This window comes from Symphalangus syndactylus, chromosome 8 (genome assembly GCF_028878055.3).
Source record: "Symphalangus syndactylus isolate Jambi chromosome 8, NHGRI_mSymSyn1-v2.1_pri, whole genome shotgun sequence".
Lineage (NCBI taxonomy): Eukaryota > Metazoa > Chordata > Mammalia > Primates > Hylobatidae > Symphalangus > Symphalangus syndactylus.
In genome coordinates, this window is record NC_072430.2 from 124082832 (window position 1) to 124107915 (window position 25084).

Sequence of the window (25084 nt, forward strand, 5' to 3'; positions counted from 1 at the left end):
GGCAGGCTGGACAGGCCGGGCTCCTGCTCCCTGGGGAGCCACGCTGGGGTAGGCAGTGGGCAGGCAGCAGGAGGGCCTGGTGCCAGGGCAGAGCCTTCAGGACAGGCACAGGCGGGGGTCTGTGTGCAGAGCCTCGGGGTGAGTTGGGGTACAGCCCTGCTGGGGGCTTGGGGTGGGGGGACCCCGGGGAGAAGCCAGGGGGCTGTGGCAGTTTCATGTCTGTATTTGGCAGTCGGATAGGAGCCAGCTCAGCGAGACTGGGACCCTGGCCAGTTGCAGGGGAGGGCGTCAGGGCCCTGGGGACACCCCTCCCCCAAGGCTGACTCTGGTGTCCCCCTCCTCTTCCCCAGGCTGAGCTGCCCTTTTCTGTGGATGACTCCAGCTCTGCTTTCATATCCCTGGAGCGTTTGGGGGTGCAGGATGTAGGGCCGTGGCCAACAGGTGCCCCTGGGGTTTGCACGGCAGGAAGCTGAGAAGGGAAAGGGGGAGGGGCAGGCTAGATGGTGCCGCCTCATTGGCCCTGGACCGAGGTTGGGATGTGACTTGTCTGCGGCGTGTGTTCCTCTGCACCAGGCCCAGCTCGCCCAAGAAATGGGCATCCTAGCCATGCTGGTCCAGGGTTCCATAGACCTGCTCCCGCTGCTTTTGGAGCCTGCAGTTGGTAGTTTAGGTCCCTAGTCCATGTCAGGAATGTGGGTTCCCTGCTCCAGTGGAATTCTCCCACCAGACCCAAGAGTGGCCCCTCTGCTGCCAGAACCCTTTGCCCCAGGCCTTTCCCTAACGGTGTCCCCTCCTGGGAGGATCAGCAGGGTCAGTGTTGGCAGAGCCAGTGTCAGAGGAGGTTCCAGGGGCTCAGGGAGGGGAAGCAGCTGGGCGAGGTCGCAGGAGCCTGGGGGTGAAGTCAGGGCAGGGCCAGCCTTCGAGGAGCTGCCCTAACTCCTGGGCTCTGGGCGACATTCCAGCCAGCTCTCTCAGGCTCTCTGCTCGCCTTCCTCCCTGGCAGCTATCTCTGTCTCTCTCCAGGTGGGTCTACATCCCCTTTTAGCAGCCCCATCACCTCCGACGAGGAGTACCTGAGCCCCCCAGAGGAGTTCCCAGAGCCTGGGGAGACCTGGCCCCGAACCCCCACCATGAAGCCCAGTCCCAGCCAGAACCGCCGTTCTTCTGACACTGGCTCCAAGGCACCCCCCACCTTCAAGGTCAGACCCCTGAGGCTGGGGCCCAGCCTCCTGTGTGCCCCTGTTCCTTTGGGCGCCCCCTTGTTCTTGGGGCCATGCTTAGGCACCAGCAAGACCTGGAACTTTGCTCCCATTCAAACCCTCTTACCCAGAGCCAGTCTCAGTCTGGCTGTGGAAGAGTCCTCCATCTCAGATTCCACAGCCCTCAGGACCCAAGGCTCTGCCCTGACTGTCTTCCCCTGACACTTTGGGGTACCCCCTTCAGGTCTCACTTATGGACCAGTCAGTAAGAGAAGGCCAAGATGTCATCATGAGCATCCGCGTGCAGGGGGAGCCCAAGCCTGTGGTCTCCTGGTGAGTAGCCGCACTTCCCACCACCCACCAGCGACTCTATGCCAGGCTTGGCTCTGGGAGGTCTGGCTTTGGGTGGAAGGAAATGGAACCTTGGTGGGCTTCCCCATGATCTGCCTCAGGGGCCTCATCTCAGGGACAGCAGTGTACTCCCCCCGGCACCCCGTCCCTTGCCCCATGTTCCAGGCTTATTTAGGGTTTCCCTTTCTGGGGAGGGGTTTGGGTCTCATGTCTGTCCATTTGGGATAAATGGCTGGGTGCGGTGGCTCACGCCTGTAATCCCAGCATTTTGAGAGGTGAGGCGAGTGGATCACTGGAGGCCAGGAGTTCGAGACCAGCCTGGCCAGCATGGTGAAGCCCTGTCTCTACTAAAAATACAAAAAATTAGCCAGATGTGGTGGTGCAAGCCTGTAATCCCAGCTACTTGGGAGGCTGAGGCAAGAGGATCACTTGACCCTGGGAAGTGGAAGCTGTAGTGAGCTGAGATCACACCAGCCTGGCTGACAGAGTGAGACCCTGTCTCAAAAACAAAATCACCCCCCTCCCAAAATTAGCAAGGAGCAAGACATTTCAGAGGCCAAGGAAGGAGGATTGCTTGAGCCAAGGAGTTCAAGACCAGCCTGGGCAACATAGTGAGACTCTGTCTCTACAAAAAATTTTTTTAAATTAGCTGGACACGGTAGCACATGCCTGTAGGCCCAGCTACCTATGAGGGTGAGGAGGAGAATCACTGGAGCCCAGGAGTTTCAGGTTGCAGTGAGCTATGATCACGCCACTGCACTCCAGCCTGGACAATATAGCGAGACCCTGTTGCTGAAAAAAAAAAAAACAAAACGCATAACAATTTGTTTCTGAGCTGCCAGCAGCCCAGAGTTAAATGTGGGTCTAAGCAGAGGGGCCTCGCTCATCCCGGGTGCCTGGAACATGGATTACTCAGCTTGCTAATTTTTTATTGGTTTGAATTCTGTTTTTAATTTTTAATTGATTGTCTGGTCCCCACTGTGATTTTTTTTTTTTTTTAGATGGAGTTTCACTCTTTTTCACCCAGACTGGAGTGCAGTGGTGCGATCTGGGCTCACTGCAACCTCCGCCTCCTGGGTTTAAGGGATTCTCCTGCCTCAGCCTCCTGAGTAGCTGGGATTACAGGCATGTGCCACCACACCCAGCTAATTTTGTATTTTTTGTAGAGGCAGGATTTCTGGTCAGGCTGATCTCGAACTCCTGACCTCAGGTGATCCACCCACCTCGGCCTCCCAAAGTGCTGGGATTACAGGCATGAGCCACCGTGCCCAGCCCCCACTGTGATTTTTTTTTTAACATTGTAAGTTTTTTCATATCCCTTTTGGGAAGTGGGAAAGCTATCTGTCCATTATAAATAAATAAAAATAAGACATGGGGAAGTTTAAGAATTATTAAGAGCTAAATAGGGTCGGGCATGAGGGCTCAATGTCTGTAATCCCAGCACGTTGGGAAGCCAAGAGAGGAGGATCATTTGAGCCCAGAAGTTCAAGACCAGCGTGGACAACATGGTGAAACCCTGTATCTACAAAAAATACAAAAATTAGCTGGGCATGGTGGCGTGTGCCTGTAGTCCCAGCTACTCAGGAGGCTGAGGTGGGGGGATCGCTTGAGCCTGGGGAGGTAGAAGTTGCAGTGAGCTGTGATCATGCCACTGCACTCCAGCCTCGGTGACAGAGGGAAACCCTGTTAAAAAAAAAAGGAAGAAAAGAAAAAAGAGCTAAATAGCATGGCTCCACTCTGAATGCAGCAGGGTTCCGAGAAGGGAGAGCTCCAGGCAGTTAGAAGTGACCTGGAAGCTCCTAGAGGTGGGTGGGATGGCAGAGTGGGGGTAAAAACCTAGCCCTGGAAACCAGGGATGCCCACGGTCAGTGGGACAGATCTGGGGACTGACTGGGCAAACTGCACAGGCAAGGAGAGGCCTGCACAGTGCTGCAGCCCCAGTTCCTGTGCACACACATCAGGCCCCTGGGCCCTGGGACTGAGTTTTTGCCCCTCTGACAGGCTGAGAAACCGCCAGCCCGTGCGCCCAGACCAGCGGCGCTTTGCAGAGGAGGCTGAGGGTGGGCTGTGCCGGCTGCGGATCCTGGCTGCGGAGCGCGGCGATGCTGGTTTCTACACTTGCAAAGCGGTCAATGAGTATGGCGCTCGGCAGTGCGAGGCCCGCTTGGAGGTCCGAGGTGAGTACCTGATTTCTCCATGGACGCCCACCTGGCCCTGGCCCCTTCCTTCCCCCACTGTCTGCTCTCACACAGCCTCAGTTAGAGGATGCCACCACTGAAAGGGCCTTAAGGGGCCCCTAGTCCAGCTGCTTATTATTATTGTTGAGTGAACCAAAGCCCAGAGACAGGAAGTGACCTGCCCAAAGCTGCACAGCACATTGTTCCGTGCTCAGCTTACTACACACCACCACCTTCCCTGTTGCTCCATCATGGAGCCCTGGCGGCAGCCAGAGACCCTGCATCTGCCACTGGCCAAGCTCTCTCTACACTCTTCTGAGCCTTTGTCACCCTCCTCTGCCCGGGACCCTCCCTCATCTCCCTCCCCCTCTCCTCTCGCCCCTTTGCCCACCCTCCCATCCCATTCCTGTGCAGAAGCTACTGTGAGGTAGTGGTGGGGAGAGTCTGGTGGCTGGACCCGTTCGGAGGGGCCCTTGGGGTGGCTTAGGCTTGGAGCATCACATGGACCCTAGGGTGCCAGGGTGAGCACAGCCGTGACGTGTGAAGAGGCCTGGGCCCCCAGAGCCTGGGGCATATTTGCAGGGGCCCTCTCAGGCAGCAGGAATGCCAGGCCCTGGCTAGGGGGCCCTCGAGAGCCGTGGGTTTTCCTCACCGAAGGCCACAAACGTTTATCCTGCCTTCCACCTCACCCTTCGCCTCAATGGCTCCTTGCTTCCTCTCCTCACTTCTCACTCGGCCCCCAGCCCCTGACCTTCCCCAAGGCTCAGAGCTCAGACCCTGACAGTCGTGGTCCCTCTGCTGGCCCCCCTGCCTCAGTTCCCCTCCTCTGTGCCTGCCGTTCCTGTAGTTGCCACTTCCTTGGTCTCCAGATTCTTCAGCCCTCCTCCCTGGCCTGCTTTCTCTCCAGGGCCTGGCTCTGCCTCGCTTCTCTGTATTAACCCATGTCTTCGGTGCTTCTTTCTCTTGGGGATTCCTTCGGACACCCTGAGGCTTTGGCGTGCTCCTGATCCCATGAATGCCTGGTTGCCCGGGGTCTCTGCCTGCCCAGGAACCCCAAGGAACCAGTCTCTGGCTAGCTGCCAGCCCTTGTAGCCCAGAGCTGACCTTGGAGGAGCCAAGAGTGGCAGTGCTGCCCTGGCAGTGTGAGAGGCAGCCCTCTGTGCAGAAGGGCCCTAGCCAGGTCTGCGTGCCTGTGCGTGCATGTGTGCGTGTGCGTGCGTGCATGTGTGCATGTGCGTGCGTGTGTGTGCATGTGTGCATATGCATATGTGTGCATGCATGTGTGTGCGTGTGCGTGCGTGTGTGCATGTGTGCGTGCATGTGTGTGTGTGCGCGTGCGTGTATGCTGCACTAACCTGCCGCTTGCTGACTGAGGTTTTTGTCTGTACACAGGCGAGTGAGCTCAGGGGGCCACCTGCGCTCCCCCCGCTACCCTCCGAGCCGCGCCCCTGTCTCAGGCACCTCTCGGACCTCGCTGTGTTTCACTGCCTCCTGCCCACAGACCCAGGCCCGCCGGCCCGGACCCGTCCCAGCCTCCCCTCCCCACCCCATGCAGCCCCCAGGGGGATAGCCCATGGGCCCCTGTGGACCCTCCCTCCCCAAGTGGACACATGGCTGTGCAGGCCAGGAGGCCCACAGATGGACTGAGTGCTGGGAAGGGGTGGCTGCGAGGGGTATCAACCCCCCAAGTCTCTCCCTGAAGGGGAGCACCGGGCGAGTGCATGTGCTACTGCTGCTACAGGCCTGTCTATCTGTTTGTCTGTCTGTGTGTCTGTGACAGTCAGGGAAGGATGCCTCGGAGCTGAGGTGGGGTGAGAAAGAGTGGGAGAGATTAGGGCATGGCATGGAGGGGCCCAAGGAGCAGGGGCTGTTGATAAGGACCTTACCAGGAAGGGTTAGGACACTGACCATTCTAGAAATGGGTTTCGAATGGCATAACACTTTTTATTCCACAAAAGACCAAAAGCCAGAGGCCCCGGGCTCTGTGCTGATGAACAGCCTGGCTGAGCCCTAGCCCTGGTGGGTTTAGGACCCGTTTGGGGCCCCCTCCTTCCCTGTCAGGGCTGGGGTGCTCTGTCTGGGAATGAGGGAGTTAACCAGGTTTGGTGCAGGAGCAGGGGCAGGGGGCCACTGTAGTGAGCATGGAGAGATTTGGAAACACCTATTTCTTAACTCAAATAAAGTCCAGTTTGTACCCAGCTGGTGTGTTGTGTTGTTTTTTTTTTCCCCGCCGCTGTCTCTGCCACCGCGTGGCCCTCTCGGTTTCCCCTCCCTCAGTTCCCTCTTGCCTCCATGAGTCACCCTCCCTGGCCCCGCTTGGATTGCCATCTCGAAGCCAGGTCTGGGCATGCCTTGCTGTCCTGGCCAGGTGGGTGGGCTTTCCCCATCTCCAGAGAACAAAATGCATCTCTCTCTCTGTGTCTGTCTGTCTCTCTGTGCGTGCGTATGTGTGTCTCCCTCACCCTGTGTGTCTCTGCTCTGTGTGTGGCCCCCGTGGCTGCTTTCCCCTCAGCACACCCTGAAAGCCGGTCCCTGGCCGTGCTGGCCCCCCTGCAGGACGTGGACGTGGGGGCCGGGGAGATGGCGCTGTTTGAGTGCCTGGTGGCGGGGCCCACTGACGTGGAGGTGGATTGGCTGTGCCGTGGCCGCCTGCTGCAGCCTGCACTGCTCAAATGCAAGATGCATTTTGATGGCCGCAAATGCAAGCTGCTGCTTACATCTGTACATGAGGACGACAGTGGCGTCTACACCTGCAAGCTCAGCACGGCCAAAGGTAACTCCCCACTCAGGCCTTGGGCTGCCGTGGGTGCCCAAGAGCTGGAGGGAGGGGACTGGAGGTACACAGTAAGATGCCCGGGAAACAGAGCTCCAACCCCTAGGGGAAGGGGGGTAGGGTGGGAGCTAGTACATTGCCCTGGCCTCAGTAAAATGTGCACTTAGAATAGGGCGTAGCACAAAGGAAAGGCCGAAACAGGGTTAACTGTTCCTAGGAGGGAGTGTGTCTGCTGAGGTGAACGTGGGTTCCCACGCCTGCCCTGCAAGTCACCAGCCACATAACTTTGAACAAGTCACTTCATCTCTCTGAGCTTTAGCCTGTTCATCTGTAGAACAGGGATGGTAATCATTCCTCCTCTGTAGAGGGATTGGTAGGATTAATGAGATAGTGTATGTGAAGAACAAAGCACAGGGCCTGTCACAGGGCCTTTCCAGGAGAGGGTAGGGCACTGACCATTCCAGAAATGGGTTTCAAATGGCACACCTGCCTAATAAGTGCCAGCCATTGTTACCACTGATGCTATCTCTGACCTGGGCCTGCCCTCATGGAAGGGCAGAGATTATGGCACCTGCCTCACTATTTGTGGGTGACGAAGACCTAAGTGGAAGCTGGAGGGGCATTAGAAGCAGGAGGGTGCATCGGGTCAGCATAAGGGACCCTTATCTCCTCCAGAAGCTTCTTTGGGGGTTGGTAGAGTGGGGCCAAGGGGCATCTGCTCTGGGTCTGGGGCAGTTGGCTAGGAGCATGGGCATGACCCCAGCACAGAGGAGAATTCTGAGAAGGAGATGGAGGAGGGGTGGGCTTGGCTTCTAGGACCCTCTCAGAGCTCAGCTGTGCTTCATCCAGGGTGGGCAGGGTGAGAGGAGGAGCGGGGAGCTGGGGCCAGGCCCTGGGCTCCTATGGAGTCCCCAGCCCACCATGGCAGTCTGCACCCACCCTTGCTGACCTCCACCCTCTCGAGTTCTAGTCTCTGGATCTGTGCCCACTTCCTCCCCTGAGTACCCAGAGCCTTTGCTGGGCTCTGTCCAGGCTCCAGCTTCCTGCTCAGCCTTAGGTCAGGAGCGGTGGGTTGGGATGCCTGGGCCTCCTTGGCCTTCCCTATCTCTGAGCTGCCCCCTGCCCCGCAGATGAGCTGACCTGCAGTGCCCGGCTGACCGTGCGGCCCTCGTTGGCACCCCTGTTCACACGGCTGCTGGAAGATGTGGAGGTGTTGGAGGGCCGAGCTGCCCGCTTCGACTGCAAGATCAGCGGCACCCCGCCCCCTGTTGTTACCTGGACTCATTTTGGTGCGGCCCCTGTGCTGCAGGTGTTGAGGGCCCCACAAGGGTCCAGGTGGGGATGGGGTGCACCCAGAGGGCAGGGCCCCTCACTGTGCCTGCTCTGCATTCCCACCCCTCCCTTCTGCAGGCCGCCCCATGGAGGAGAGTGAGAACTTGCGGCTGCGGCAGGATGGGGGTCTGCACTCACTGCACATTGCCCATGTGGGCAGCGAGGACGAGGGGCTCTATGCGGTCAGTGCTGTTAACACCCATGGCCAGGCCCACTGCTCAGCCCAGCTGTATGTAGAAGAGCCCCGGACAGCCGCCTCAGGCCCCAGGTACCACCGGGGCCCCAAACGATGCTGGGGCTGCCTGTGAGGGGCCAGCCCAGCCCTGGGGTGGGAGGCATGGCCCTGGGCCTCTGGGCAGCCATGTGATCTTGCAGCTCAAAGCTGGAGAAGATGCCGTCCATTCCCGAGGAGCCAGAGCAGGGTGAGCTGGAGCGGCTGTCCATTCCCGACTTCCTGCGGCCACTGCAGGACCTGGAGGTGGGACTGGCCAAGGAGGCCATGCTAGAGTGCCAGGTGACCGGCCTGCCCTACCCCACCATCAGCTGGTTCCACAATGGCCACCGCATCCAAAGCAGCGACGACCGGCGCATGACACAGTGTACGTGTCTGGGTAGGACCCCGGGAGTGTCCCCTGCAGCACCCTCTTGGCTTGCAATGCCCTGCCCCTCTCCCCAACTTTCCCCAGGCCTTTCCTCTGTAGCCTGACCATAGACGGGGTGCCTGGGGGAAGGGAACCCGGAGGGACTGTGAGGTCATTGCCTCCCCTGCAAGCCCACACAGCACTCATCTGCTGAGTCACCCCTCAGTGCCTGTTAGCACTGACTGGGCAGGCAGTACAGCCTGCTACTAACCCGCATCAGGCCCATGAGCAAGTTACAGAAGCCCTCTGTGCCTCAGTTTCTCATCTGTAATTGGGTTGTTACGAGACTAAATCAGTTAATGCATATAAGCCCTAGAGCAGGGCCTGGCACCAGGCAAGCAGTTGTGAAGTCTCACTATTCTTGTTTTAGTAGCCATTATCATCAGCGGTGGTACTTCCTGGAGACATTGCAGTGAAAAAGCAGGTGTGGGCAGTGTCTGGCATGGAAGGGATGCTCTGTCCAGGGTTGCTAACAAATAGCAAATAAAGAAGAAGGGGCCAGGGGAGACACAGAGGAATGTATTTGGGTTGGTGTCCTCTTAGCCTGGGATACTTTCTTATGGGAGCATCTCAGTTCCATCCTTGGAGGAATCTGAGTCTTGTGTGAGAAGGTCTGCCCACCTCCCATAAGACAGTGCCCACTCTTTGACCCACGATGGTTTCCTCTTACGGCTGCAACATGACAAAGATCACCTTCATTAAGTGCTTTCTAAGTGCCAGGCCCTGAGAGCTAAAGGTGTGACAAGGACCATCTTACCTTACCACAGGCCTGTAAGGTGGGTACTATTAGCCCCATTTACAGATGGGGAAACTGAGGCTTAGAGAGATACAGGAAGCTGCCCAGAGGCAAGAAAGGACTGTCTGACACTGGTGCCCAGCTCTTAACCAGGATGTCCCTGTCACCCATGCTACATTCTCCCTGCCTGCCCGCCTGCCCATCTCCAGTGATGCCACCCTGGCTCCAACCCCTGCCCACAGCCTCCCATGGCTGTCATTCTCAGCAGCAGGCCTCCCTGTCTCCCAGTCTGCTCTGAGGCCCTGGGTGAGTGTCTGTCTCAGGATCTAAGCTGGCGTCTCCGCTTCTGCCTGTATCTGGGGTCACTGGCAGCCCTTGGCTTCTCTTCTCTTATAAATAGTGTCAGCAGAGATAAATGAATGGGTGACTGTTCTATGCGGAGATAACTGCAAAGAGAAGGGAGGGGTGTCTGGGGACAGCCCTGACATGAAGGAGGACAGTGGAGGCCTCTTCTCTGTGTCCTCGCCAGAGACAGCCTCCTTATCATCCAGGGAGCAGGGAGTAGGGAAAGAGCTTTGGAATCACATGGTACCAAGGTCAAGCTATCATTTATTAGCCATGTGACCTTGAACAAGTCAATATCTCTGACCTCATTGGTAAAATGGGGATAATTTTTTAGGGTTGTTGCGAGGATTCGCGGGGGGGGAAAGCATGTCAGGTACCTGGTATAGGCTGGGCACAGAGCAGGCAACTCTTGTAATATATCATAGAATGTATTTGGCACTTACTGTGTGTGAGGTTCTGGGTCTGGTGGGACAAGCAGATCTGACAACGTCAGCCCTCTCTTTAAGGAGCTTGCAGGCCAGGTCAGGAGCTATGACTGATGCAAGAGGAAGAGCCCCTGCCCATGAAAGGCAGGGTGGGCCAGTGCCCATCGATGTGCTGGCGAGAGGGTTGGGGTCCTGGGAGGAGTCAGAGGATGAGGGGTAGAGAGCGGGCCAGGGGCAGGGGGGCTTCATGGGCTGTACCCACTTAAACTATGTCTTGAAGGACAAGGAAGCCTTAGGTAAGAGGAGAGCATTCCACAAGGGAGGAATGTTGTGAGCAATGACCTGGAGATGGAACTCAGTGGCTCGTTCAGGGGCCTGATAGTTTGCCAGCATCAAGATGCAGAGGAGCAGCAGAGACGTGGCTGGCAGGGAGTTTGGGTTGAGGGCTTTGCTGTCCTCCTGGAGGGCTTCCCTGAAGCTGTGCTGGAGACAGAATGGCAGTGGCCTTGGGGATGGAGAAGAAGGGCTTAGGGGAGGGGCCTTGGGAACAAAGCTTTGTTTGAGTTTTGACATAGAGGTTGTGACCATGCAGAGGTGGGAAGACGAGGGGCCAGTCAACAGAGGCAGGGACCCCAGAGGGTGGCCCAGTGTAGGAGGAAGAGAAGATGATAAGTTGCCTGGCCTGACACACTGGAGGGACAGACCAGAGGGGCCAGGGCAGTTGTAGACTGGGAAGCCAGCCCGGGCCCGGACCCAGAGTTTGCTGCACTGTGGATGCACTTCCTGCTGCCTGCCCCATCCTTGCCCCATCCTTCCCCACTCGCCTCCTCCCTGCAGTGGATGGGGGTGAGGGAACAGGCCCGGGATGGCATGGGCCTACCCCTCAAGGTATCCTCCGGGCTCAGGCCCAGTGTCACTGTCCCTCCCCCACCAGACAGGGATGTCCATCGCTTGGTGTTCCCTGCCGTGGGGCCTCAGCATGCCGGTGTCTACAAGAGCGTCATTGCCAACAAGCTGGGCAAAGCTGCCTGCTATGCCCACCTGTATGTCACAGGTGAGGCAGGCACCCTCGTGGTCAGCTGCATGCACATCCTGGCCTCTGGCACTACATGGGAGCTCAGGGAAAGGGGCCTCCACCCAGCTCCCTTCCCCTCCATCCCCTGGGGACCCTCCTGCCTTGCCCCTGCCCCTGTGGCTGAGCCCCCAGGCCCTAGCCTCCTGCCCTGAGGCTCAGTGATCTTGTGGGGCTGTTGGGCCCTTGGACCCAGCAGACATTTGACCTGTGGCTTTCAGATGTGGTCCCAGGCCCTCCAGATGGTGCCCCGCAGGTGGTGGCTGTGACGGGGAGGATGGTCACACTCACATGGAACCCCCCCAGGAGTCTGGACATGGCCATCGGTGGGTCAGCGCTGCACAGGGTGGTGGGTGGGGAAAGGGTGTGGACAGGGCAGGCTCAGGCAGGTCACTCTGGGGGCCAGGCCCCAGAAGCAGATGGGCAGGGGCAGGAGCTGATGGAATGCTGGCGGGAACAGCTTTGCCCGTCTTCTCTCCACGTTGCATGGGGCTCTTGCTCTGGGTCAGGAGAGGAGGCACGGGGCACCACCACATTCCCTTCCCATCCTCAGAGTGGGTGCCTGGGTCGGGACTTGCAAATGCCCTCTCCTCCTCTTGTCCAGGACCTCCTCCCACTCCGCCTCAGTTTCCCAACCTCAGGTATCAAGGAATCAAGTTCAATTCCTGCCCCATCTGTGCCTGTACTGGTACCTTGTTGGCTCTAAACCTCCCAGGGAAGTGGCTGGGCAAGAGCAGATGGGGGGACAGGCAGGAAGCAACAGCAGAGACTGAGGAACGTCCTCAGAGCAGACTAATGATGAGTTCCAGGGTCCTGGGCCAGCTGGATGGGGAGGGGTTGCTGCACCTGCAACAGCAGGCTCTAGTAGCTCCTCTCCCGCCAGACCCGGACTCCCTGACGTACACAGTGCAGCACCAGGTGCTGGGCTCGGACCAGTGGACGGCACTGGTCACAGGCCTACGGGAGCCAGGGTGGGCGGCCACGGGGCTGCGTAAGGGAGTCCAGCACATCTTCCGGGTCCTCAGCACCACTGTCAAGAGCAGCAGCAAGCCCTCGCCCCCTTCTGAGCCTGTGCAGCTGCTGGAGCACGGTGAGCCTGGGTGCTCCTGTCGGGTGGGGGTGGGAGCTGCTGGGATGGAGAATGGGACCCTGTGGTGGAGGCTCAAGGGCTGGCCTGGACATGGTAACTGGCAGGAGCAGCCTGGCCAGGCCGGACCTTGGCCCATCTGTACACTTCCTTCTCCCTCCTGAAAGCAGCAGGGCACGGTGGCTGAAGTTCAGGCTTTGGGATCGGCCTGCTGGGGTACAACCCCACAAGCCCAGCTTTGCCACTCCCTGGCTGTGTTCCCTGGACAAATCGCTAAACCTCTCTGAGCTTCAGGTTCCCCATCTGTAAAAATGGAACTCAAGTGTTGATGAGGGATGTTAAAGGAGTGGCAGGTGCTGAGGACCTGGCATCAAGCCCAGCACAGAGCCTGCGCTGTCCTCCCAGGCCCACCCCTGGAGGAGGCCCCTGCCGTGCTGGACAAACCGGACATCGTGTATGTGGTGGAGGGACAGCCTGCCAGCGTCACCGTCACATTCAACCATGTGGAGGCCCAGGTCGTCTGGAGGAGGTGGGCCCCTTTCCCACATGTGGCAGCCCAGGTCTGGCCCAGCCTGGCCAGAATGCCCTGGGGCAAGATCTGGGTGACCTCCCTGTCATGTGTCCCCTAGCTGCCGAGGGGCCCTCCTAGAGGCACGGGCAGGTGTGTACGAGCTGAGCCAGCCAGATGATGACCAGTACTGTCTTCGGATCTGCCGGGTGAGCCGCCGGGACATGGGGGCCCTCACCTGCACCGCGCGAAACCGTCACGGCACTCAGACCTGCTCAGTCACATTGGAGCTGGCAGGTGGGTGACAGCGGGCCTTCTTCTTAGCCTCCCTCCAAGGCCCAAAGCTCTCTCTTCACACCCGCCAGGTACACAACCCACCTGACACTGCTGCAGATCCAAACCCATGTCCTCTGGTCAGGCCTGTCCATGTCATGGCTATACAAATACCATACTAGTAATAATGACAACAATCATACTAATGAGATTTATTGGCCAGACGCGGTGGCTCACACCTGTAATCTCAGCACTTTGGGAGGCCAACACGGGTGGATTACCTGAGGTCAGCAGTTCGTGACCAGCCTCGCCAACATGGTGAAACCCCGTCTCTACTAAAAATACAAAAATTAGCTGGGCATGGTGGCAGGCACCTGTAGTCCCAGCTACTTGGGAGGCTGAGGCAGGAGAATCACTTGAACCTGGGAAGCAGAGGTTGCAGTGAGCCGAGATCGCTCCATTGCACTCCAGCCTGGGCAACAAGAGCAAAACTCTGTCTCAAAAAAAAAAAAAAAAAAGATGTATTGAGCCTAGTGTGTACCAGTCTCAGTACTAAGCACTAAGCACTTTACGTGTATTGCCTTATTTAATGTTTACATCAGCCTTGTGAGATGGGGTTGGTTATTATCCCCATTTTACAGATGAGGAAACTGAGGCTGAGGCTAAGAGGAACTGGCCCAAGTTCACAGAACCTAATAAGTACAGGATTTGGGTTCAAGTGTGGCTGCCTGACTCCTAGCTCCTGTGTTAAACATAATAGGAAACAGTATCTCAGATATAACAAACATGGGAAGACCAAGTTGGTTTTTAAAGAAACTCATGAGCACATCTTATCACTGGACTGCCAGCCCTGAGAATCCTGGCCGCCCTTTGGCACAAGCCTGTTTGACAGAGCCTCCCAATGTTTGCAGCAAGGATTCTTTTTTTTTTTTTTTTTGAGACAGTCGTCTCACTCTGTCACCCACACCATCTCGGCTCACTGCAACCTCCACCTCCCAGGTTCGAGTGATTCTTGTGCCTCAGGCTGCCAAGTAGCTGGGACTACAGGTGTGCACAACCACGCCCAGCTAATTTTTTGTATTTTTAGTAGAGATGGTGTTTTGCTATGTTGGCGAGGCTGGTCTGGAATTCCTGGCCTCAAGTAATCCATCCACCTCGGCTTCCCAAAGGGCTGAGATTATAGGTGTGAGCCACTGCGCCGGGCCTTAGGATTCTTTTTATAATTTCTCCTTTAAAGATGTAGTCTCTCAAACTAGTTACTACCTAATGCATTAGGTAGTAACTGTTTGGTTTTCTAATTTGTTAATTAACTCTAGACATATGTAATCGCCACTCAGAACTCCTGATCAACATGGGCTAAACAGGGTTACCTGCTGAGTAAATACAATGCCAACCAAAAGCAAAGAAAGTGACATTTTACTTAGCACAGGCAATCTTATCATAGGTAAATGGACATTTTCTGGTGCTTTCAAAAAACCATTGAAGCTCACTTGAAACTTTCCGGTGCTTTGACCTTCACAGACTGCCCCCACCACCTCCCAGCCCATGGGGGACAGGATTCCTAGAGGGGAGGGGAGGCATCTGTGAAGTGGAAGATAAGTGGCAATAGGGTGTGTAACAAAGAGACAGGGAACTCTTCTGGCCCTGCTGTGAAGATGGTGGGGGTGCTGGGCACTCTTTTAAGTGTCTCCTTCCTTGCCTGCCCTGTCCCTAGCACTCTCCACTCAGTCACCACTTTACTTCTTGACAGTTCATCTTCAGGACTCACCTTTCTTCCCAGATATAGGTGGAGCCCTGAAGTTTGGGGAGCCCCTGGCCCTGAGAGCCCTGCAGCACAGCCTAGCTGGAACAGTGACCGATGGAGCCCCATTTGAGCCCAGCCAGCCAGGGCTCAGATGGGGCTGGGGCTTGCACTGACACTCCTATTCCACTAGATCCCACCCCACCACAGCCAGACAGGGCAAGTGGAGTGGTGGCCCCCCTTCCTCCACGTCAACCTCACTGCAGTGTCTTCCCCACCCCCAGGATGGCCTCACCCGTTGTCTGTGTGCCTGTGAAGGGTGGGGGTCCACACCCGGCCGCCCTGCCTTCCCAAGTGCCTGACTCATCCTACTTCTCCTCAAGCTGAGATGCTCAAACACGCTGGGGTGGGGGGTGGGGGCTGGCGGGGGACACCTGGAAGTCACAGGCTCCTTTGCAAAGCACATTGCAATATGTATTTAATTCCATCATGAGAATTAGAAGCTGCTTTACGAGGAAATCATATGACCACGTGATATGTATGGAGAATGAAATCATAACCACATGTGGGAGATACTGAGATTCCATTTCTAGATGGTTTGGTATTTGGGGGTTACTTGTTTGTTCATCTTGCCATCTCCCAGATGCTATTAATAGAAGCCCCTCTAAACATTTTGCAAAGATTCAGTGAAAAAACTTCAAGATAGAGGCAATGCCATCCATGAGCTTAATTCAGGGTCACAGGCTGAGCCACCTGCAGGGGCCAAGTTCAGGTACTCAGAAGCCAGCGGGTGGCCCTGTGAAGAAGGGCGGCCACCCACAGGGGGCAGCATTGAGCCGCTCCTCGCCCGCTGATTTATGCAGCGAGGGGAGCGACTCAGGATGGCCAGTCCTGATTTTTCAAGAGGCAGGAAATCCAGATTTCTTTAGAAAATCTCCTAATTTCAAAGCTGCCAAATGAATACAGAAGGTCAAACAAAGCAAGCCTGCACCTTGTGCCAGGTTTCCTGAGATTTGGAGAACATCACGTTTGGATTTACGGGGCGGGGCGGAGCTTGGTCCAGGCGGGGAACTCTGTTGTCCCAGTTGGTGGGGGGATGGGGGGTGGTGGCTTGCAGGGAGGCGGGGGTCTAGCGTTCTGATTGAGCCAGTCGCTGATGCGGGATCTGGGGAGGGGCTGAGGAGGCAGGGTAAAGCCAACCCTTTGCCTCTCTCTTCCCATCCCTATCCCCATGTGTTTCAGAGGCCCCTCGGTTTGAGTCCATCATGGAGGACGTGGAGGTGGGGGCTGGGGAAACTGCTCGCTTTGCCGTGGTGGTCGAGGGAAAACCACTGCCGGACATCATGTGGTACAAGGTCAGAGTGTGCTGCTGGCTGAGCCTGGGGGAGGGAGGAGGGGGCTCCCTGGGGGCATGGGAGGGTCCTGGGAGGCCTTAGGAGGGCGGAGCCCGGGCAGAGGCGTGGTTAGGAGGAGGAAAGGGGATGCAGGAGACTGACTAGCTGAGGGGTGCAGGGCTTTCTGTGGGGGATAAGGGAGGAGCGGATTCTGACTCCTGGCGAGAGATGCGCTGCCCAGAGTAGGAGATGAGGGCGGGGCCTGGTACAGTGGCTCCTGGCCCCAAGGTAGAGGTGAGGCCAGGCCCAGGCTGAAGGTGAGACCCAACTCTGTAGGACGAGGTGCTGCTGACCGAGAGCAGCCATGTGAGCTTCGTGTACGAGGAGAATGAGTGCTCCCTGGTGGTGCTCAGCACGGGGGCCCAGGATGGAGGTGTCTACACCTGCACCGCCCGGAACCTGGCGGGCGAGGTCTCCTGCAAAGCAGAGTTGGCTGTGCATTCAGGTGGGCAGGAGTTCCGGAGAAAGGTAAAGCGCCCACCCCCTGGAATCTGATGTGACCCCCCATGCTCTGCCCAGGAAGCAGCCAGCCTTGGACTCGAGCCACCACACCCCCAGCCCAGCACCCCGCCTTGAGCTTCCCACATTCTTGCACCTCTTCTCTCTCCTTCCTCTGTCCACCTGTCCCAGTCTCTGGCCTGCTGGCTTTCTTCCCCTCCCGCCTAACACCATGACATCTCTGCCCCAGCTCAGACAGCTATGGAAGTCGAGGGGATCGGGGAGGATGAGGACCATCGAGGAAGGAGACTCAGCGACTTTTATGACATCCACCAGGAGATCGGCAGGTGTGGGGCTAGGAGGGAAGCCAGTGGGGGCCGAGAGAGGCTGCTGAGTCTGAGGGCTGGGAGGGGTGGAGAGGGCCACAGTGATGGCTGATCTCTGACCCCCCTCCCTGTGTCAACCAGGGGTGCTTTCTCCTACTTGCGGCGCGTAGTGGAGCGTAGCTCCGGCCTGGAGTTTGCGGCCAAGTTCATCCCCAGCCAGGCCAAGCCAAAGGCATCAGCGCGTCGGGAGGCTCGGCTGCTGGCCAGGCTCCAGCATGACTGTGTCCTCTACTTCCATGAGGCCTTCGAGAGGCGCCGGGGACTGGTCATTGTCACCGAGCTGTATCCTGGGACAGGCTAAGGGCTAGGGGGATCCATGCCTAAATGACCGTTCCTTGTAACATCCAATAGGCAACATGTTTTACAGTTTACAAAGTAGTCCCATTGACAATTGGGAGGGATACATCTGGAGACTTCTATGAAAACCAATAGTTTTAAGCCCATTGTTAGCTTAAATTTACATAGCACTTAATGTGTGCCTGGCAGTGTTCTAAGAGTTTTACAAATATTAACCTATTTAATCCTCATATATTCCTATGTCCTTGAATTTTATTATTAACTTGTATTATCCCCATTTTACAGATGAAGAGACAGGCATGGAGAGGTTAAATAACTTGCCTGAGGTCACAGAGCCAGCACATGGCCTATGCTTTTCATCATGAAATGCAGTACAGTGCATCTGCATATTTGTAGTGACCCCATTTCAGATCAATACTTGGCTTTATTTGGAGGCTGTTTTCATAAGGAACAGATTTTACCCTTTCATGAAGGCTGTGGTTAAGCAAAGGCACGTTGAGGTAAGGATGCTGGGTGATTGGCTCATCACCCCAGTAGCAGGGTGACTGTAACCTGCACATGAGCCTCCTGCCTGCACTGTTTGAATTCAAACCTCAGCAAAATGACAAATTATTCCATGTCATGGACCTTCTAGGTCATTCTCAAATAGAGTCAAGAAGTGCCATCCACAGTCAACAAAATTCTGCTGTAATTTGATCCCTATAAATGCTTTACAGGGTGGGCAGGAGAGGAAATGTTATTCCTATGTTACTCCTGGGAGAACCTAGGCTCAGAGAGGTGAAGTGACTTGTATGAGATCCCATAGAAAGTGGGAGTTCAAGCAGGGATGACCCACCTGTGCCCTCAGAGGACAAGAGGTAGGGAGGGGGTACACGTAGAGGAGGGGAGAGACAGTCTCTGACTAGTATCAAGTCTTCTGTAAGGGGAAGGAGGACCCCATGCTGAGCTGGGACCTGCCCTGAGCTCTGGGCTGGGCCGGGCAGTTGGCACTGGGCACTGTTCTCCTTGATCTGGGACGTAGCTGCACAGAGGAGCTGCTGGAGCGAATGGCCAGGAAACCCACCGTGTGTGAGTCTGAGGTGAGGGCAGTGGGTGGCAGGGGCCAGGTTGGGCACCAGCCTTCACCCACCTGAGCTTTGAGAACCAACAAATGGGTCCTGAGTGTGCCATCTGTGCCCACAGGAAGCCAGGGGTGGAGGTGGAGAGCACTGTTAGGCAGGCAGCAGAGTCCCCACCCAATGATACCAGACCCCTGTCTATCTGGGACTTGCTTGCGCTGTTCTCTCTAAATCTCAGCAAACCCACCCCAGCTCCTAACTGTTGTTTCCCACTCTTCATCACATAAACATCCGCCAAACATTTCTCCTGGAAGGAGCCCCACCTAGATTTTATTGATCTCACTGCAGCCCAGCCACATCAGGCTGTACATGTTGCGCACTGCACAATTTTACTTATTACCATGCAATGGCTCCTCCCTATAATTGTGCTGTACCCTCCGGTGCATATGGTAGCCTTGGATCTTTGCAACCCCAAACCTGTGTTTCAGCCCCTTCCGTGAACCATCTGAAGGCTACCCCACAGGCACAGCCTGACTGCTTGCCGCCCTGGAGGTGTTCAGACATACACCACCCTCCACAGACTCTGGGCCCCCTATTTCCACAGATCCGGGGCTATATGCGGCAAGTGCTAGAGGGAATACACTACTTGCACCAGAGCCACGTTCTGCACCTCGATGTCAAGGTGAGGTGGGGACTGGAGAGCAGACAACCCCTGTGGGAGCCAGGAGTGGAGCGTCCTTCCCTGTTCATTCGGCCCGCACACCTCGCCTTGTGTCTTCCAGCCTGAGAACCTGCTGGTGTGGGATGGTGCCGCGGGCGAAGAGCAGGTGCGGATCTGTGACTTTGGGAATGCCCAGGAGCTGACTCCAGGAGAGCCCCAGTACTGCCAGTATGGCACACCTGAGTTTGTAGCACCCGAGATTGTCAATCAGAGCCCCGTGTCTGGAGTCACTGACATCTGGTAAGGCTGGCATGCTAGGCTGGGTGGACCAGGGCAGCTGCCCTTGGGGCTGTGCTGGGGACGCGCTCACTGGCAGGGAGATTTACCGAGCCTGGATTCCTTCTGACGGTGGGCTGGAGGCATTTGCAGGGCCTCCTGCCCATGTTACTCCTTGCCCCTTGTGAGTCAGGGCTGCCCCATTCTCTCAAGGCCCCAGCCTTGTTAGTCCTTGACTCCTTGTCTGCCCTGGAAGCTGGGCCTTCCCCTCAGCAGCCAGCATGCCTCCTCCAGTGAGGCAGACATGGTCCCATTGGTTCCCTAGACTTCCTGGGCCAGTCCTGCCATGACCCTGGACTTCTCCAGGCATATCTGGACCTGGGTTCAGGGTCCTCCCTGAAGAAGCCACTCCTGTGCCCGTTGTCCATGGCAGTGTTCCCAGGGAGGTAACAGCTCATTCAGGTCAGCAGTAGCAAAGAACTGCTCCCTTCCAGTTGGAGGGGGGGTGGTCCTCTTACCCATCACTGTCCTTTCCCTACAGGCCCGTGGGCGTTGTTGCCTTCCTCTGGTAAGGACCCCTCTGCAGTGTCCCAGCAGTCTCCTGGCAGGTCCACCCCTAACCTTTGCAGGGCTGCAGCCCACCCACTTCTCTTCCGCACCCCCCACTCCTTGCACCGCAAGGAGCCTCATGTGCATGAAGGTGGACACCCCTGTCTGCGTGCCCACACTCTGCTTGTCCCCACACCCCTCCGTAAGAGGTGAGCACCCTAGATGGAGAGAGCCCAGCACAGGCTTAGGGCCATGGAGGCAGGGAACTCTTTGGCTCTGAGTGTCCAAAACTTGGACTAGAAGGGAGTGGAGCTCAGGGTGGGCACATCCCCTTGGCACCAACTCTTCACTCATGGAGAGGCCACACTGGAGGAGGGATGGAACAGGTCCTCTAAAGCACAGGCCACTAGGCCCCGAGGCAGCACTACCTCCCTGCCCATCAGGGGGCTGGGGAGGGGACAGGGCAGGAGAGAGTCTGCAGCCTCACCTCTTACCCAGATTTGCCCAGCCTTTGTCATCCTCACAACCCCAGAGCCTCCATCTGTCTCCAGCCCTGTGCCCCCACTGGCATTCCTCTTTGTCCCTGCCTGCCCCTCATGACAGCCCTCTTCACCCCTGCAGTCTAACAGGAATCTCCCCGTTTGTTGGGGAAAATGACCGGACAACATTGATGAACATCCGAAACTACAACGTGGCCTTCGAGGAGACCACATTCCTGAGCCTGAGCAGGGAGGCCCGGGGCTTCCTCATCAAAGTGTTGGTGCAGGACCAGCTGTGAGTACAAGGCCCTGGGAGCCCCAACCTGCAGGGTCACCCTCATACCACCTGCCTGCTACTCCCCAACTCCTGCCCCTCAACATGCAAGCCCCCAACTCCTTAGGAGCCCTGTTTGCTCAAACAGTTATTGACTCACTGATGGCTGTATGATAAATCCCTTCTTAATCCTCATTCATTCACAGGAGACCTACCGCAGAGGAGACCCTAGAACATCCTTGGTTCAAAGTGAGTCTAGTCTGCAAAGTGGTGGCATAAAAGGTGGAGGGAGAGAGAATGTTACTAACAGCTCTATTTATTGAGTACCTACTGTGTGCAGTAACCACGTTAGGCATTGTATGTACATATGACCTATTAGCCTCACAATAGCTTTGCAAAGGAAAGCATTAGTCCCATTTTGTTGACAAGGAAACAGGCTCAAATCAGTGATGGAGTTGGGGGTATATATACTGGACTCCAGGGCATACATCTGAACGTCTCCATCCTGGGCATCCTCAGTGGAGTTCTCCCCCATGCTTGAGACCAGACGCTGGTCTTCCTGACTTCTGTCTGTCCATGTCTGTCCTGCACTGGTCCCATACAATAGCGTTGGAGGTGACCAGGCAAGCTCAGCCCCTTGGTTATGAGCTTCATGTGGGCAGGTTCTCGGTTCTCACTCATTCATCTTCAAACCCCAGTCCCTCAGGGCACAGTGCCAGGCATTGATGGGGTCTTGGGGATTTGGGAGGGGGGGTTCAGCAAATGAGTCTGGAAAGAGCGCCTGAATAAACTGTTCATGGAGGATTGTGCCAGGTCACTTGAAGGCTGAGGTCATTCTGGTATCAGGAGTTGAATTAAGAGCCTTCTTTCTCAGACCGGAAATGAGCTCCAGAAGAGAGAGCCTGGGTGGGTAGCTGAGGGAAGCATCCGTTTTGGTCTGGACCACCAAGGCTCCAGATGTCTGGGGTGTTGGCCCTACATAGAGACAGAGGGGAGCTGGGGAGCCGGGGCCCAGGTAAGGGGCCTAAGAGCACAGGCCTCCCAGGGAAGCTGGTTTACCAGGACAGGGCCATGAGCCTTGGTGGAAGCTCAGAAGCCTCCCTCTGGGAGCCACCAGCTTCCTGCCTCTCCCCTGGGGGGTTCAGGGGATTTGTCCTTAGGTGTGCACCTTGGCTGTAGGCATTGTCCTGACAGACCCAAGGGGAAGGGGACCCCCAGGAGCCCAGACTCAGTGCTGCTCGATCCACTCTCTCCTGCCACCCTGCCCCACGGACTTTGTCTCTCTGTTGCCAAACCTGGAGGGTCTAGGTTGACAGCTTTTCCTCAAGCCCTCTTTCCTGGGTTTGCAGACTCAGGCAAAGGGCGCAGAGGTGAGCACAGATCACCTGAAGCTATTCCTCTCCCGGCGGAGGTGGCAGGTGAGTGTGGCAGGCCAGCCTCTGTGCTTTCCAGCTTCTCTCTAGCACTGCCTACCCCCTCCTGTGGGCCTTCATCTCCTGCTCCTGTCTTCTCGCTTTCACTGGCTCCATGCCCAGCTTCCTGCCTGTTCCCTGACCCTGTGCATGCTCAGGCCTCTCCCCCAGGGCTGAGGTGGGCCTGGGGGGGACAATCCTGCCCCAGGGGTCCCTCAGGTCTGACTCCAGTACCCTGTCTCCAGCGCTCCCAGATCAGCTACAAATGCCACCTGGTGCTGCGCCCCATCCCCGAGCTGCTGCGGGCCCCCCCAGAGCGGGTGTGGGTGACCATGCCCAGAAGGCCACCCCCCAGTGGGGGGCTCTCATCCTCCTCGGATTCTGAAGAGGAAGAGCTGGAAGAGCTGCCCTCAGTGCCCCGCCCACTGCAGCCCGAGTTCTCCGGCTCGCGGGTGTCCCTCACGGACATTCCCACTGAGGATGAGGCCCTGGGGACCCCAGAGACTGGGGCTGCCACTCCCATGGACTGGCAGGAGCAGGGAAGGGCTCCCTCTCAGGACCAGGAGGCTCCCAGCCCGGAGGCCCTCCCCTCTCCAGGCCAGGAGCCCGCAGCTGGGGCTAGCCCCAGGCGGGGAGAGCTCCGCAGGGGCAGCTCGGCTGAGAGCGCCCTGCCCCGGGCCGGGCCGCGGGAGCCGGGCCGGGGCCTGCACAAGGCGGCGTCTGTGGAGCTGCCGCAGCGCCGGAGCCCCAGCCCGGGAGCCACCCGCCTGGCCCGGGGAGGCCTGGGTGAGGGCGAGTATGCCCAGAGGCTGCAGGCCCTGCGCCAGCGGCTGCTGCGGGCAGGCCCCGAGGAGGGCAAGGTCAGCGGCCTCAGGGGTCCCCTGCTGGAGAGCCTGGGGGGCCGTGCTCGGGACCCCCGGATGGCACGAGCTGCCTCCAGCGAGGCAGCGCCCCACCACCAGCCCCCACTCGAGAACCGGGGCCTGCAAAAGAGCAGCAGCTTCTCCCAGGGTGAGGCGGAGCCCCGGGGCCGGCACCGCCGAGCGGGGGCGCCCCTCGAGATCCCCGTGGCCAGGCTTGGGGCCCGTAGGCTACAGGAGTCTCCTTCCCTGTCTGCCCTCAGCGAGGCCCAGCCATCCAGCCCTGCACGGCCCAGCGGCCCCAAACCCAGTGCCCCTAAGTCTGCAGAACCTTCTGCCACCACACCTAGTGATGCTCCGCAGCCACCCGCACCCCAGCCTGCCCAAGACAAGGCCCCAGAGCCCAGGCCAGAACCAGTCCAAGCCTCCAAGCCTGCACCCCCCGCCGAGGCCCTAAAAACCCTAGCGCTGCCCCTCACACCCTATGCCCAGATCATTCAGTCCCTCCAGCTGTCAGGCCACGCCCAGGGCCCCCCGCAGGGCCCTGCCGCGCCGCCTTCAGAGCCCAAGCCCCACGCTGCTGTCTTTGCCAGGGTGGCCTCCCCACCTCCGGGAGGCCCCGAGAAGCGTGTGCCCTCAGCCGGGGGTCCTCCGGTGCTAGCCGAGAAAGCCCGAGTTCCCACGGTGCCCCCCAGGCCAGGCAGCAGTCTCAGCAGCAGCATCGAAAACCTGGAGTCGGAGGCCGTGTTCGAGGCCAAGTTCAAGCGCAGCCGCGAGTCGCCCCTGTCGCTGGGGCTGCGGCTGCTGAGCCGCTCGCGCTCGGAGGAGCGCGGCCCCTTTCGCGGAGCCGAGGAGGAGGATGGCATATACCGGCCCAGCCCGGCGGGGACCCCGCTGGAGCTGGTGCGACGGCCTGAGCGCTCGCGTTCGGTGCAGGACCTCAGGGCGGTCGGGGAGCCGGGCCTCGTCCGCCGCCTCTCGCTGTCACTGTCCCAGCGGCTGCGGCGGACCCCTCCCGCGCAGCGCCACCCGGCCTGGGAGGCCCGCGGCGGGGACGGAGAGAGCTCGGAGGGCGGGAGCTCGGCGCGGGGCTCCCCGGTGCTGGCGATGCGCAGGCGGCTGAGCTCCACCCTGGAGCGGCTGTCGAGCCGATTGCAGCGCAGCGGCAGCAGCGAGGACTCGGGGGGCGCGTCGGGCCGCAGCACGCCGCTGTTCGGACGGCTTCTCCGGGCCACGTCCGAGGGCGAGAGTCTGCGGCGCCTTGGCCTTCCGCACAACCAGTTGGCCGCCCAGGCCGGCGCCACAACGCCTTCCGCCGAGTCCCTGGGCTCCGAGGCCAGCGCCACGTCGGGTTCCTCAGGTGAGGAGGGGCAGGGGTAGGGCAGCAGGTGCCGAGGAGGGTGGGGTGCGCTGGAGAGAGGCTGTGGGAAGAGCAGAGGGCTGGGGACACCCACCAGGGGCAGGCTGAGGCCCCGAGGGTGGAATCAACAGGGCTGGAGGGGAGGAAAGCAGGAATGGCAGCAGGGCTGGGTGGGCTAGGTGATCCTTCTGGTTCTCTGGGCTGAGGGCTGCAGAAAGGTGGGAACTTGCTGGTACTGACAGCAAATACTCACGGGCCTGGGTCTTCACAGCCCCAGGGGAAAGCCGAAGCCGGCTCCGCTGGGGTTTCTCTCGGCCGCGGAAGGACAAGGGGTTATCGCCACCAAACCTCTCTGCCAGCGTCCAGGAGGCGTTGGGTCACCAGTACGTGCGCAGTGAGTCAGGTAATAGAGGCCTGCTGGGTGAGGACCCTCCTGCACCCCCGTACCCCCATCAGGGAGCAGTCATGGCTGGTGAGAGGTGGGCCACCTTGACAAGCCTAGTGGAAGGGGTCTGCTCAGACAACTATAACAATAGCAGTAGCTGCCATTCATTAGATAAGCTGACTGTTCTATTAAACACTTTACAAGCACTGCCTCATTCAATCCTGCAGCATTGTTTGGGAAATGTTAGTATCATTGTCTCTATTGTACAGGTGAGGAAACGGGCTTAGTGATGCTAAGGATCAGTCCAAGTCGCAGGGCTAGTAAGTGGAGCAGCTGAAGTTGGACTGTGTGACCTTTTGCAGCCAGGTCCCTGAAACAACTTCAGGACACCATACTTATGTCTGTCTGGGGCTGGCCTCCTCTCTCCTGGGAGACCCTAGAATGTTTCTGTAACTGGCTGTACTTTTCAAGGAGCTCAAGATATAGGGCCCTCCTGCTCCCACAGTCCCCCTTTAGATGTGTGTGTGCTTGGGTGTGTACCCAAAGACACTCAATTTCTCTCCAGCCTAGAGGACCACGACCTGGATTGTGCCCC

At 58.1% G+C, this 25084-nt stretch overlaps 1 protein-coding gene across 9 annotated transcripts in view; it reads left to right on the plus strand.

The window, feature by feature from the left end:
* SPEG (striated muscle enriched protein kinase) overlaps positions 1-25084 on the plus strand; it is a 58588-nt gene that overhangs the window by 25974 nt on the left and 7530 nt on the right. For 6 of the 9 annotated variants that reach the window (XM_055290742.1, XM_055290743.2, XM_055290744.2 and 3 more), the window contains 25 exons: positions 1024-1199; positions 1444-1532; positions 3552-3727; positions 6240-6500; positions 7631-7789; positions 7911-8100; positions 8208-8431; positions 10914-11033; positions 11273-11377; positions 11935-12141; positions 12544-12667; positions 12768-12943; positions 15903-16015; positions 16331-16499; positions 16743-16839; positions 16960-17160; positions 18197-18254; positions 18838-18915; positions 19016-19194; positions 19712-19738; positions 20341-20493; positions 20679-20721; positions 21822-21890; positions 22130-24104; positions 24376-24507. In XM_055290742.1, coding sequence (XP_055146717.1) covers positions 1024-1199; positions 1444-1532; positions 3552-3727; positions 6240-6500; positions 7631-7789; positions 7911-8100; positions 8208-8431; positions 10914-11033; positions 11273-11377; positions 11935-12141; positions 12544-12667; positions 12768-12943; positions 15903-16015; positions 16331-16499; positions 16743-16839; positions 16960-17160; positions 18197-18254; positions 18838-18915; positions 19016-19194; positions 19712-19738; positions 20341-20493; positions 20679-20721; positions 21822-21890; positions 22130-24104; positions 24376-24507 — 5301 coding nt within the window. Of the gene's footprint in view, positions 1-1023; positions 1200-1443; positions 1533-3551; positions 3728-5119; positions 5926-6239; positions 6501-7630; positions 7790-7910; positions 8101-8207; positions 8432-10913; positions 11034-11272; positions 11378-11934; positions 12142-12543; positions 12668-12767; positions 12944-15902; positions 16016-16330; positions 16500-16742; positions 16840-16959; positions 17161-18196; positions 18255-18837; positions 18916-19015; positions 19195-19711; positions 19739-20340; positions 20494-20678; positions 20722-21821; positions 21891-22129; positions 24105-24375; positions 24508-25084 lie in introns of those variants that run through there. The other 3 variants (XM_063645721.1, XR_010122418.1, XM_055290747.2) reach the window with 3 other exon arrangements.